General features: G+C 32.6%; 1 protein-coding gene across 1 annotated transcript; it reads left to right on the top strand.

Moving 5' to 3' along the window:
• The first annotated feature begins 11,278 nt into the window (after positions 1-11,278).
• Positions 11,279-12,714, top strand: LOC120088706 (E3 ubiquitin-protein ligase PUB23-like). Its single transcript, XM_039046129.1, has one exon. The coding sequence runs from the start codon at positions 11,338-11,340 to the stop codon at positions 12,577-12,579; it is 1,242 nt and encodes a 413-aa protein (XP_038902057.1). The 5' UTR covers positions 11,279-11,337; the 3' UTR covers positions 12,580-12,714.
• The last annotated feature ends 2,853 nt before the right edge of the window (positions 12,715-15,567 follow it).

The following is a 15,567-nucleotide window of genomic DNA, read 5'->3' as shown; positions in this document are numbered from 1 at the left end:
TATTGATCAATACAAATACCACCCGTAGAGGGACACCCATGGTGCCTCGAGGCCGAGTATAGACCTCATTGTGTGAATTTTAAGGAGAAACGTGAATATGATAAAATGAAGTATCACCTCTTGTTGAGTATTTTACCTAGGGTTAATTAACCTAGAAAAATCCGACTACTGATTTTAATTATGTAATTGTTTAATTTGCCCAAAAACAACATTTGTCTTTGGATAGTTAAACAATTTTGGTTAAGGTCTATTAAACTCTTTAATGAACTTTAAACAAACTTGCATGCATATAATAAATCTATCTAATTCACCTTTCTAGGTAAGTTCACAGGTCGGGATGTTATGTTTCCGTCAACTTAAATACCTCAGCCTAGACAGAAGTTGCCTTAGACAAAAAGTCCCTTATAGATACATTTGTTACACTATTTAGTCTTTTAATTAGGATCAATTTAATCCTATTAAACCGATTAAAAGATTAATAAATTTATAATCTCATTAAAAACGTGATCTTAGGTCTATTTAAATCATGGTTTAAAACAATTTAAAAAGATGATTATTAACCTAAGGTTTGCATGCAACTCTTAATTATTGATTTTAATTTCTAATTTCATTTTGTTATAACAATTATAAACAAAAGAGATAAATTAAAATCATACATTGCATGCTTTGACAAATTTTAGTAAATTATAACATTTATAAATTAACCTAAAGTAGTGTCATGCTTCATGCAATTTCATTTCATTACTAACATATAACATTTATATAATAAAGTAATGAAACTTACAATAGCATACATCCATACATATATTGAACTATATATTATAACATTTATAATATAAATGATGCATGGATATGCTATTAATGCATGCATGCATATATTATAACATTTATACTATATGATGGTTGAGCATACTATATAATTTAAATCATGCATATACATATATTATACCACTTATAATATAAAAAGATGCATGAAATTAAATGCATAACCTATGGTGAGATTTAATACTATATGGCATACCATATGACATAAATATAAAGCTAAGACATACATCACATGTATAAGAAATAAAAAACTATTGGATCAGGATTGGACACTAAACAATTAATTAAATTAATATAACACTTATATTAATTTAATTAACCAAACTACTAACTATTACAAGAATAAATATCAATTGATTCAATAACAAGTGAATTGGGTATTGAACTGCTTGAACAGGACCAATCAGCCATCGAACCGAACCCAAACCTCTCGAACTGACTCAACCGCAATCGAACTAAGTGATCCACGAACTGAACTGGACCAAAACTGGTTGGTTCTTTCCACATCGCAGTGTTGCAACGCTACGTAAAGAACACAACATTGTTCTTCATCGTAACGTTGCAACGCTAGGGCATAGTGTTGCAATGTTGCGATACAATCCCGATTGCACAGTAGTGATCTCCATCGAATATCAGCCGAAAATGGCCCCATTTTCTCTAGACCCACATCGTGAAAGCCACAAACGACTGAAGGACAATCAAATATAGACTCTATAGCAAAGATTATGCCTCAAAACATGGGCTTTTACATACCAAAATATAAATGAAAGCAGTAGAAAGTGACCAATCCCAAAAAAAATCCAATAATTCTAAACCATACATTGTTAAACAATCATCACATGAAAATTACAGAATGCAGAACCTACCATAAAGTAAAATTAAATTCTGGGAATTAGGGAAAATTGGGATCAAAACACCACTCCGGTACCAATTGAAGGAGCCTTATGAAAGGACCTTGTGCGGAAGCAGGATCGTCCCAAAATTCCAAATTTTACAGAAGAATATACACAAATCATGCATTTAATTAAAAACAATACAACATGCTAAACAGAAAAATTAAATAGGCCTTCAGAAATCCTAATCTTTGAAGGCGTTCTTCACGTATCCTTCTCATCTGTTCAAATCACGAACTGTGAAATGGTCAATTGGGCATGACCAAAATATAACCTCGATATTCTCTGATGAGAATCTAGGAAGTATGGGCTCTGGTGAATTTGGTGAGAGAAGTGATTGACTGAGAGTAGGGAGGAGAATTTATATATATATTAGAACATAGAACTTCTCTCTGTCTTTTTGCAGGAAGAAGAAGAACTACCAAGGCCTATTGCCCACTCATATAAATTGGAGGGGGAGGGGCATGTTATATCAAATATAACATATAATCTATAGTTTTAATATTGTATCATATACAATATAACCTATAGTTTATTTTCTCTCACCAATGACATTTAATATAAATCACATTTACATTAAATTTAACAATATAATCCAATTCATAAAATTAATATTTGAATCATATTCAAATACTTATTTTCTCTCACAAATAATATAATGTATCAAATACTTATAATAAGTATATCATATATAATTAAAACTTAATTAATTATATCACATATAATTAGTTCCCTCAATTAATTTGAACAATTCAAATTAATCCAAAAACTCATTCTCATTTAATCCCGTTAAGCTACTAAGGGGACCTTACGGGCATGTAGCTTGAAGCTCCAACAGTACATGAATAATTAATTAAACTTTTTAGTTAAATTATTCACCATCCATTAACTGTCGGGCACTCCACAAATGACCAACAGTTGCACTCTTTGTACTACATATATATTTATGTGTCCATTGGATATAACCAATCAATAGTACGATGACCCTTTGCAAATTGCTCGTAAGTACAGTTGGGCCAAAATTATCATTTTGCCCCTATAGTTACATCTAATTCCTTAAGTATCACGGATCCCTCTAATGAATAATAAATCATAGTTCAACTATGATCAAACCCCTCTTGACTAAGAGAGAGTGTGACACCATATTTTTAAGTCCCAGAATCAGTTCTTAAGGGAGCAATTTATCTATTTATCTTGACCTCGGGGAAAGATTAAATTCCTTCTTGAGTAGTTGTGTTCCCAGCTCCTTAATTAGACGAATCCCCAAAATGGTAAGCTTGTTGAGTCGGCGATTTGGCCACTCTCACCCATAGAAACCAAATGACAGGCCTGAAAGAACTCTATAAAGAAAGAACCTTGAGCGGAAGTAAGATCGTCCCAAATCTATTTTTCATTGAATTTAAGTTTTACAGTAAAACAAGAAGAAGATATGTTTTATATAAATTATAGCATGCATTAATAAAGGAAAACTTAAGGTTTCAGAAACCCTTACCTTTGAAGACTATTCTTCAAGAATCCCTCGAACAAGTCACGAACGGATCTCCTTCTCCAAAAGGGACACCACCAAATGGAGCCTTCTGTTCTCCTTATGGATTGAGAATGACATGAGGTGTGGGCTCTGCCTTAGGGTTTTGGAACAGGGAAGGAGATGAATAGGAGGAGAGGGAGGAGAAGAACTTTTCTTCTCTTTTCGTTTTTTTTTTCCAGGGAGAACTATTCTCTCAATGTTTCATGGAGGAAGATGAATTAGCACGATCCCTCTCTCTAACCCCTCTCATCACGTATTTGATTGAGAGAAATTAGAAGGAGGAAGTTAATTAATTAATATTAATTTAATAAAATTAAATTAATAATAATTATACATATAATAACAACCTTATTACAAGTATATAAACTATATGTTATATCCCATATAACACATGATCTATAGTTACATATTTTATCAAATACAATATAACCTATAGATATATTTTCTCTCAACCATACATGACATTTAATATAAATCACATTTATAGTAAACTCACTTATATGAATCTCATTCATATAATTGATATTTGGATCATATCCAAATATTTAATTCGTCTCAACTTATTTATGGTATTTATATTAAATTTAATTACATGAATCTCATTCATATAATTAGTATTTGAAATCATATTTTAATTCCTCTTATTACCTTAATATTATAATATATTAAATACATTATATTAATTATATCACATATATAATTAATACTCTCAATTAATTTGAACACTTCAAATTAATCCAAAAGTAATTTTCAATTAAATCCCTGTTGAGCTACAGAGGGGACCTTATGGACCTGTAGATTGAAGTTCCAATGATACTTGGATAATTAATTAAACTCTTTAATTAAATTACCCAACATCCCTTAACTGCTAGTCATTCTACTAAAGACCGACAACTGCACTCTTCGCACTCTAGACAAATTTCTGTGTCCATTGATAAATAACCAATCAACAGTACGATGACCCTTCACAAATTGCTCGTAAGTACAGTTGGATCAAAAATTACCTTTTTGCCCTGTAATTACATCTAACTCCTTAAGTACCACGGATCCTCTAATGAACAATAAGTCATAGTCTAATTATGACCAAGTCCCTCTTGAGCCAGGAGGGTGTGGCCACTATGTTCAAGTCCCGGATTCAGCTTCTTAGGGGAGCCATTTTATCTACTTTCCCCTGCATCGGGGAAGGAGTGAATTCCGTCTCGTGTAGCTGTGTTCCTAGCTCCCCAGTCAGATGAATCCCCAAAGCGGTAGGCTTATTGAGTTGGCAATCTTACCACTATCACCCATACAAATCAAAGGACCGCCTTCATGAGCAGGAATTCACAACTCACTCAGGATTCAGGTCATGTCACCTATGATCATCCTAGTGAAATGTAAGTTTCTATTATTAATGACGTTATATACGAGACTAATCATTTTGTGGTTCGGTCTTATACAAACTCTCTGTATAGGATATCCTCGCTCATATGTCTCTACATGAATGATCAAGGTCAGATCATTTATAACACTTTACAACACTTGTAACACCTATAAAGCTGGTCATATCCATAGTGTCACAAGGATCAAATCCTTATCTCTATACACGGGCATATTATCCCTTGTTCTCCGAATATACTTGAGAATTGTTTTGACCGTCGTCCAGTGATCTAATCCTGGATTAGATTAATATTGACTGATAATCCCTATTGCAAAGCAAATGTCAGGTCTAGTAGATAATATTGCATACATAAGGCTGCCCACAGTCGATGCGTAGGGAATTTGTCTCATTTCCTCAACCTCTTGAGGAGTCTTAGGACATTGTTTCTTAGACAATACAATTGCATGCCTTAAAGGTAATAAACATTCTTGGAATTGTGCATCGAATATCTGACAAGCATCTTGTCAATATACGATGCTTGAGACAAGACCAACTATAAAATAGAAAACAAGTCAAAAGAAAAAAGATGAGAAACAAAGTGTTCACAAATGATTATAAATCAAAATAAAAGAAAATTAAAATTTCGTAAAAAAATAAATGTATAATGTTTTGTAGAAGTGGTGAATTGAGGTAAACACGGGAGTACTTACATTTCTTTTTTGTTTGATAATGCTTTTTTGGGTATTCTGAAAAAAAAAATGTAGGGAAGAAAACACATACAATAATACATACAAAAAAACTACGAAATAAAAAACAAAACAAAAGAAAGAAGAGGAACAAAGTGTTTAGAAACAAATATAAATAAAAATAAAAGAAAAATATATCCTGAAAAAATGAATGTAGAGAAAACAAATGTTAATCACATCTCTAAAGAAAAACAAAAGTATAAATCAAATAAAATTCCTAAAATTTTCTAAATTTTTCAAGTTAATTTAATCTATCAGATGTCCTCATCTTGTCCATCAAAATAAAACTCTTAATTTAAATTAAATTCTAAAAATAAAACCTTAATGTGAATTAAAAGAAAAATTTGAATTATATCGAGCACAACTTGCATTTGTTTGCTTGATAATACTTTTTCTTTATGCTAAGAAAAAAATGTAGGGAAGAAAGCACATACAATACACACAAGAAAAAAATTATGAAAAAGAAAACAAAACAAAAGAAAAAGATGAGAAACAAAGTGTTCACAAATGACTATAAAATTTCCTAAAAAATAAATGTAGAATGTTTTGCTGAAGTAGTGAATTGAAGTAAACACAAACTAACTTACCTTTTTTTTTTGTTTGATAATTTTTTTCAAGAATTCTAAAAACAAATGTAGGAAAAAAACACATACAATAATGCATAAAAAAAATTACAAAACAAAAAACAAAAGAAAAGAAAAAAGAGGAACAAAGTGTGTACAAAAAAAAAATATAAATCAAAATAATATAAAAACAAAATTTTGTAAAAAAAATAAATGTAAAAAAAACAAATATAGGACGGTGGTTACTTTTTTTTTTTTTTTTTTTTTGGAATGGTGAAGTGAGTAGAAGAAAAAGATTAATGATCTCTTTATACTATTTTGATAAGTCTCTCCTTTGCCGAGAGATGTTTTAGAAAAAATGGTATCATTCGTGAAAAAAAAGGGAGTTATAACTAACTATTAAAGGAGGGTATAATGGAAATATGATTAAAAATTAAGAGCAAAATAGGAATGTGAAAATTCTCCTACTTATACCCTCTTTTAATATAGTATAAATGGAGTCCAATTCATAAAAGAATGAATGAAAATTTGTTACCTCACATCAAGTTAGTTCATATCTTCCCTGAAACTAAAAACTTACTCTGTGAAAAATGACTTTAACATCAAAGTGCCTTTAGCAAATATCACACGGCTTGTATGTAAAATTTTGATTATTCTGCAAGTGATCTCATCTTCAAAACACAAATTCATTGTAGGTGACACATGAAAGTTAGATGAGTTGTTTGGTTGAATTTTGGAATAGCAATAAATTAATTATCGATTTATTTTATGAATTTATGCTTTTGTGAATAAATTAAATACTTTACTAGATGATTATTTTAATTTTAGCCTTTTTTCCTTTTAAATTAACTTTTTTAATAAACATTTTAAATTAATCTTATTAATAAAAACAAATTTTATGTTTTGTTATCAACTTTTAATGTGCATCTAATTTATAATTATTTTTTTAAATTGTCAATGCTTTATACAAAATTAAATGTAGTCATGTGTAAACAAGTCTTATATTAGTATTTATTGGAAGTCTCAATCAAGGTGGGTCCATATTTTACGGTCAACTTTATATTTTGTCACAATATTTTAATTAAATGTATAGCTAAATGTGTGAGTTGCCTCACTTGCTTCCTCTTTTAAAAAGAGGATTTAAAGAAATTGCCGGTCTACTTCTCCACTTCTATGACCATATTAAAAAATTTGCTCATTTTTCATCTAAATTATTTTTCCAACGTGTCCAACTTTATTATCATTTTTTTGGTAGAAAATTTGGTTTTTATTGTTTTCTTTACCTTTTATTTATTTATTTATTATTGTTTCTTTTAACTTTTAAACCTTTTGATTAGTATAGACAAGTCTTTATATATCATGACGGGTATTGTATGTGTGTATAATTGGAGTCAAGTTGTCTCCTCGTTCATAAAGTTTTTCTTTAATTTATTTGATATATGTACGAAAAGGACATTTCAAAATCAAAACATAAAGATAATTATAAACGATTTATTTATACCATAACACCAACGGCAATATCAAATATAGCATAACATAAGTTTAAGATTTTCTAATCTACATACATTTTTTTGTATATTATAATTGAATTTTGAGTTTGATTTTGCTCAAGCTATTCTATATATATTATGCCATTTAATATAAATACATCTTATTTATAATTCTTGTTACACCCATTTATTAGAGATAATAAAACTTAATGGCTTTTTCCTTTGGAATTAAAGAATATAGAATTCATCTTTATATATTTCTAAAAAGTGTGCTTGTTTGTAACCTCAATTTCCTAATTGTGTTTGATCAGAATTTTATCTCTTGTGTTATAGGTAGATTTTAGCCTACTTAGAATGAGCTCTGTAGGATCTATAAGAAAAGTCTAATAGACCTTAGAGGATCCATGAAAGTTTAGAGTGAATTCAGTGAGACCCATGAGGAGAGTTCATAAAACTCATGGAGAGCCAAGGAGAGCTGAAGAGGATCCTCAGCCTACGAGACCTCAGATGACTTATGGGAGAGCTTAAAAGGTCCCCGTGAGGAGAGCCTATAAGAGCTTGAAGGACCCATGGGGAGAGCTAAGCAGAGCTCTGAGAACCTAGAATAGAACTCAATGGAACTCGGAGGAATCTAAGAGAGCTTAGAGGAACCATAGAGGAGCCTAGAAGAGCTTAGATGATTCATAGAAAGAGCCTAGGAAAGCTGAGATGAGTCATGGAGAGATTCTAGTAGAGTTTAGAAGAACTTAAGAAAAGTTGAAATAATAAATAAAAGATGAGAAAAGAGGTTGTAATTATAAATATGGTTTAAATCATTAATTTTTTAAAAATGCTTATAAAAAAATAATTCTCATATTTTGAAAGGCTATTTCAAATACATTACTAGAGATGCAAGTAAGCAATGGCATTTGGTTGAAAAGTTGTAAATGATAAATAAAAGATAAGAAAAGAAGTTGGATATTGTTAAAGAATTAATCAACGGTCTACTTAGCTTCCTTTGAATAATACATTATAATATACGAAAGATGTAAATTTTCGCACCCATAACTGACTTTGAATTTGGAATAATAGTGTGAAAGCTGAGGACCGACATAAATGGGACCTATCTTAATTAATTTCTTAATTTTAAATTTAAAAGTCAATAACTCGTCGAGTTTTGTAAAATAAGAAAAATGGCTGTGGACTCTCCACGTATACAATTCTCAGACTTTATTCAACTCTCTACTCTACCTTATTAATTCTTAATAAATCGTTTACTGTGCGACTTTAACCTGTCATTAATTGGTTTGTAATTACAATATTAGAAAATACTTTTTATGAATTAGCAAAAGAAATATAGAATTAGATACCTGGTTACCCTTTTTCCCCTTAATTGTATGCCCAAGAATGTGATTCAGATTCATATAAAAAAATATGTCATTTTCATTGGAGTTTTCATATGATGAGTTGGATTATATAATAAGTGGTTTTTAAAATACTATTGTCAAATCTGATCATAATTGGCCAACTTAAACTGATATTAAATATTAAAAAAATGATGAACTAAATTCAAATATAAACAATGTAGTTATTATATAAATAGGATTGTTTTAAGTTTTTTTTTTTCTTTAGTGTTTTAATTTAAAATCTATTTTTAAAAAATGGAAGTAATGAAGATTTTAAGGATTATATTTGTTTACTTATCCACATTAAATTTTAAAAAGCAGTTGAATTCCATATCATAATTTTAATTTGTTGATGTCCTTGTAAATTTATTTTTATGAAAAAAAATAGTCTAAATTCTTGTAAGACAAAAGAAAGTGAACACCAGTTTGGTGCCAAGTCACACACACTCCGATACTCAAGTCAATCTCGAGTAGGTGAGTAACTTGATAATAGAAAATACTAGGGTATTTTAGGCATACTTTTATCTAATGACTTTAGTTGTTTATATAGAATAGTAAAGTGTAACAGTTGTTCAGGCTCATAATTGAGTTAATACTTGCTGGATAGTTATCCTATTACTGTAACTGATGATTAAGTGCATCACCTACTCAAATTCTCAATGTTTCCTTTATGGTATGTCAGTTGATAATATGGATAGATGGTCTTAAACTCAATGGTTCTAAGGTCTCCGAAGATCCTCTTAATAAGCACTCTAAACTCTCCCATGAATCATATGTGTTCTCCTAATCTCTCTTCATGGGTCCCACTAAACTCTTAGTTGATTTAAAATTTCAATACTTTTCATATGTATTTTTTCTGAGTGCAATTGCTTTCGTATTTCATTCAATGATTATCTTTTAATAGATATAAATAAAAGCCAAGACGTCATTAATGATCCATAGAAGCCTTTAAGTTAATTTAAAATCCCAATCAATTGATAGATAAGTTTAGATTAGGTTAGATCGATTGAATTGTTTTTTGAATTGTCACTATAATATTCAATTGTCTGATAATAAATGGTAATTTAATAATGTGAAAATTGAAGACTAATTATTTTATATACCACACATATCTGGATAGCAATGTCAAAGGAAACCCTAAAATAATCACAATTAATTATGCAAATATGGATATGTAGCCATTTTCGTTGACCCAATAAATGCGAAAATTTAGAAAATTTAGGAATAGATAAAATGTGGATTTATGGAATTAAATGCATCGGCCATGAAATGCGTGGGTGAATAAATAACCCCATCAGAGGTGGTCGGCACCAGCCATGCATCTTCAGACATCGATTTTGACAACACTTTAATTATATTATTAACTTCTATTATTATTATTTATTTATTTATAAAAGAAGATGAACTTTTATATACATTATAATTCATTTCGAAAAATAATTAAACATTTTCCAAATCAACAATGTCAAAGGTCCCCCCTCGTTACACCTTTCAATCTCAGACGCTTTCTTCCATTACACCCCCACTTGAGCTCATCTATCAAGGTCTCTTCCATGACTTTTATTGTCATTATGGTAATTTAATTATTTGGTTAATTTTCAATTACTAAGATAAAACTTAAGAATTGTTGGAAAACTAATGTAATTTAATTTCACCTTTTATTTGTGGCTTCACATTTGGTCTAATTTTTCTCCAGATAATCTCTCAAAAATTAATCAATTCAATACAATCAAACACTAAAAAAATTAATACATATGTCAATGCACAAGCTTTTGACCATTAAATATAAATCCCAAAAACTCACTAAAATCAACAAAACTATAATTTTTTTAGTACAAACCTTTTCTGAAAGTTCAATCAATTTCATATTAGACATCCATATGTAGTATATTTAATAATTAAAAAAATATAATTTTAAAAAAATAATTATTCATATATAATGTGTCAAATTGATAAATTAACATGGTATTAAAACAAATAGTTATGTATTCAAACCTCTATAATATATATTAATTTCTACTTGTTAGACATTTGAAACTCACATGTGACGAGAGTATGAGATTATATATCATAACCATCAACTCTTAATAATTAAAATGTATGATTTAACTTGGATTCAGCTTGCATAGTGTCCATACATCCCTATCAATTCCAAATATATATATATATAAATAAAAGTAGGGTGAAATTGTATTGGTTTACGGTTATGGTTAATTAGTTGTTGTATTTCCCAAGATGTTGGGAAAGGTTATAGTTTGTCTTGTGTGCTTTTATTCTCTCTCTTCTGGCTTTTAAGATTTACCTAAATAATTAATTACATATCCTCTCCCCAATAACGTTCACAAATTTCCGTGTTTTTGACTTTTAAAAAATCAGGCTCTCGAATTGCCGTGTGTTGACTTTTTTTTATCATCGTTATCATCAACTTGTCGTCATACACCTTCTGAATCCTCTCATTTAAATCTTCTTCCTTTTTTCTAAACTCCCCATTTCCAACCAAACCCTTTCTTCAAAAGTTTCACATTTTTCAATTGAATTCCAAAAAAAGAGATGAAAATGGAAGAAGAAAACAATGATGGTGGAATTGAAGTCCCTTCATATTTCCTTTGCCCAATTTCTCTTCAACTCATGAGAGATCCAGTCACAATCTCCACTGGCATCACTTACGATCGATCCAACATCGAAAAATGGCTTTTTTCTTGCAACAAAAGAATTTGCCCCATTACCAAACAACCATTATCACCCGATCCTGATTTATTAACCCCAAATCATACTCTTCGCCGTTTGATTCAATCTTGGTGTACACTCAATGCTTCTCATGGAATTGAAAGAATTCCAACTCCAAAATCTCCTATTGACAAAACCCATGTCGCAAAAATCCTCAAGGAGGCTCAAAATTTTCCCAATTCCAACCAAAAATGCCTCCTTGCACTTAAAGCTATCGTCTTGGAGAGTGAAAGAAATCGCAACCTTGTGGCTCAATCCGATGGGGTTTTTGAGTTTCTAACTAAGGTTATTAAAAGTGGTGGTAGTAATAATATTGGTTCTATTGAGTCAGCGGTGGAAATTCTCTTTCACATCAAACCTTCCCAAACCCATCTCAAGAATCTTGTAAATGGCGATTCTAACTTCATCAACTCTCTTACTTTTGTCCTTCAAAATGGGAATTGTCAATCTAGAGCCTATGCGGTAATGTTGCTTAAATCAAGTTTGGAACTTGCTGATCCAATTCGGTTGATGGGTATTGAGAAGGAACTTCTAAGTGAAATTGTGCGTGTGATACATGATCATATATCTCATCAAGCCTCAAAATCGGCATTGAAGGTTCTCGCAGAGGTGTGTCCGTGGGGGAGGAACCGTGTGAAGGCGGTCGAGGGTGGTGCGGTTCAAGTGTTGGTGGAGTTGCTTTTGAATTCGTCTGAGAGGCGGTGGTCGGAGCTAGGGTTGGTGGTTTTGGATCAGCTTTGCGGGTGTGCAGAGGGGCGGGAGAAGCTTGTGGAACACGGGGCGGGGGTTGCAGTTGTGTCTAAGAAAATACTTAGGGTTTCGGCGATGGCGAGCGATCGAGCTGTGAGGATATTGTCGTCGATTTGTCGGTTCTCGGCATCGGTGAAGGTGGTACAAGAAATGTTGGAGGTTGGGGTGGTGGCAAAGTTGTGTTTGGTTTTGCAAATGGATTGTAGTTTAAAGACAAGAGAGAAGGCAAGAGATATACTAAAGTTGCATTCTAGGGTTTGGAGTAACTCTTCATGTATTCCTCCACACTTGTTGTCTGCTTATCCATCATCTTGATGATGCTTCTTCTTCTTCTGTTTATTATTATTATTTTAGATGTAGAAACATTGAAACATAGATTATTGATGTGAGCAAAAGTTGCTTGCAATTAGGGATTTTCAAAATATTTGGTAATTGAAAAGAATTGGTATACGATTTTCGGTTTTGTATTCGCGTGTGTTTTTGGATTATGGTTTGAGTTTAAAATTAATTTGATTAAAGAGTTCTAATTCATTAATTGAAATAATATAATGCGTAGAGCGTAATATGAGTGTGAGTAAAGTGAGAATACCAATGGGTAGCAATTTTAGTTTGAGAGGTAAGTGTTTTCTGATTTCACTTTTCATATTTGATTTTTGAGAACCACAGCTCTAATATAATAATTATTTTTTTTAAAATTCTTTTTCGGGATAATCATGATAAATGAGAGTATATAAATATATACGTCATGTTTATATATGTAGTGATAGGTGTAGCTACAAATATATACATGCCTTATAAGTTATCTAAAGCATCATCTAAATCCGTGTTTTCATCTAAAAATCACCACTATTTTATCTACCATTTTTACATGCTTTCTGTACATTATCAATGGTTGATGATCATATAGATTGAAAATTAATTTACTTAATGTTACAATTTAATATTATTTTTTACATTTATTTGTTAGTTTCACACATCTCCTTAACCAAATGGAGTAGATTAAGGAGAGGTGAGAAACTTCAAACTCATTTAAGTATATATTATATATTATTTAGTTTCAAACCTCTCCTTAATCTACTCCATTTGGTTAATCGCTTTAATCCTTAATTTGGGTTCGAAGGAGAGGAAGCTATGATTGGCTTTGTTTGGGTCGAATTTGAAGGGAGATCTTGAGTTTACGCCCCCGTTGATTTTGAATGATAGGATTCTGGTTGAACCTTGTGAGGAGGTTATTGATGCAGGGATTAGTTTACGGGAGAAATCGTTGGTGGGTCAGTTTGTGGATGTAAAGACGTCGTATGCTGTGATTTGCCACCTTATTAAGAGAATTTGGGGACGTGTTGAGATGTCGACGATTACGCTTCTAGAGAATGGTTTGATTATCTTTAAATTCCTCAAGGCTGAGTCATGTGACTAGGTGTTGGAGAATAGTCCATGGCACTTGGGTGGAAAAGCCCATCTTATTGCGACAGTGGTCTCCAGGTATTGTTCCTGAAACTTTTGTATTTGATTCTATACCAATCTGGATTAAATTGGAGCGTGTTCCTCTGGAGTTGTGGACGGATAGGGGTTTAGCTGTGTTGGCTAGTGCTGTGGGGAGACTTGTCTTTTTTGATGTGACTACTAGAGAGAGAGACGTAGGTTATCGTGTGCTAGAGTGTGTGTTGAGGTAGTTGGGGACTCTTTGATGCCTCCCTCAATAACTGTTAGAATGTGTGGTAAAGAATTTATTATCCCAGTGGTGTATGAATGGAAGCCGCGTAAATGTGGTTGTTGTGGATCTTTTGGGCATCCTGCGGCTATTTCTGAGGCTAAGAATGTGCCAAAGGACCAAGATTTAAGTATTGTGGCAGTTACTGAAAGGTTCTCAGGGGTTAAGGATGGAATTGGGTGAGAAGGGTTGGGTGTGGTTAGTGGTGGGAAGGGAGTTAATTCAATAGTTGGAAATAGTGGTGAAGGGGTGATGATGAGTTTACTTTGGTTAGTCGTTGTCGACGTGAGAAGGGAGTGGTTGGAGGTAGGGCTGGTAGTGGGTCGTGGGGTTCTTCTATGCCGAGTACTAGAGTTATTTGGGGTTCCCCTAGGATTACGGGATTTGTGAAGTTTATGGATAAGCGGAATCAGTTTGACATCTTAAAGGATAAGGGAGGGGATTCGTTGGCGTTGGCTGTAGTGCATCCTGACCCTGATCCGTTATATGTTATGGATGAGGTTACTGGGAGTACCAGTAGAAGCTCAGTAGGGGGTGGTAGGTTTGTTCCCTTGTTAGTATCATGATCTCGTGTTCCTGGAATGTTAGGGGGTTGAATGACCCCTATTAAGTGTAGGGTGGTGGTGGATTTTCTTACATCTTTTTTTGTTACTTTCTGCTATTTGCTTGAGACGCATGTTCGTTGGAAGAATTTTGATGTGGTAATGGGTAGGTTTGTTGATGCTTGAAGTTGTGTGAGTAGCTATAGTGTGCGAGGTGTTGGGAAAATCTGGGTGATGTGGCGGAAGAGTGTCTATGATTTTACTCTAGATGTCAGGGGGGATCAATTTATTTCTAGATCCTTGGTGGATATTGTTTCTAATGCTCATGTTTGTGTTGGTGTTGTTTATGCTTCCAATCGGGTGTGTGATAGGCAGAACTTGTGGTCCCAGATCGATGTGTATGCCTTGTGGCAGCTTCCTAGAGTTGTTTTGGGTAATTTTAATACTTAATAGTTCGAAGGATCTTGGTGATTGTCCGAACTTGAAAAAGATGGAGGAGTTTGATGGGGCATTGTTGGAGGTGGATCTAGTTGAGATGGGTGTGATAGGTAATTGGTTTACTTGGACAAATAAAGTTCAGGGGAATGGTATTTTGCACCGATTAGATCGTTGCTTGTCTAATGAGGTGTGGAAGGTAGCTTTTCTTTATTCGGAGGTTAGGATTGGGAAGTGGGGGATTTCTGATCATAGCCCTCTCCTAGTGTCTACAGGAGAGATGAGGAGTAGGCCGTCTCCTACATTTAAACCATATGCCTCCTAGTGTCTACAGGAGAGACGAGGTGTAGGCCGCCTCCTATGTTTCGTTATTTTCCTCATTGGGTGGAGGCATATGGTTTTATTGATACTATCAGGTCAGTGCGGAGAAGATCTGAGGATGTGTCCCCTATAGTTAGTTTTGTGTGCAATCTGAAGGCAGTGAAGCGGGTTTTACGTGCCTCATATGGTAGGCATATCTCTGTGTTATCTGATGAGGTGGCTGGAGTTAGGTGATATGAACACGACATTTTTTCATCTCTATGTTCGTTCTCATTGTAAGTGTAGTGGTCTGCT

This window comes from Benincasa hispida, chromosome 10 (assembly GCF_009727055.1).
Source record: "Benincasa hispida cultivar B227 chromosome 10, ASM972705v1, whole genome shotgun sequence".
In the NCBI taxonomy this organism is placed as follows: domain Eukaryota; kingdom Viridiplantae; phylum Streptophyta; class Magnoliopsida; order Cucurbitales; family Cucurbitaceae; genus Benincasa; species Benincasa hispida.
The sequence above is the reverse complement of the archived record's forward strand: the minus strand, read 5'-3'. Positions and strand labels throughout refer to the sequence as shown.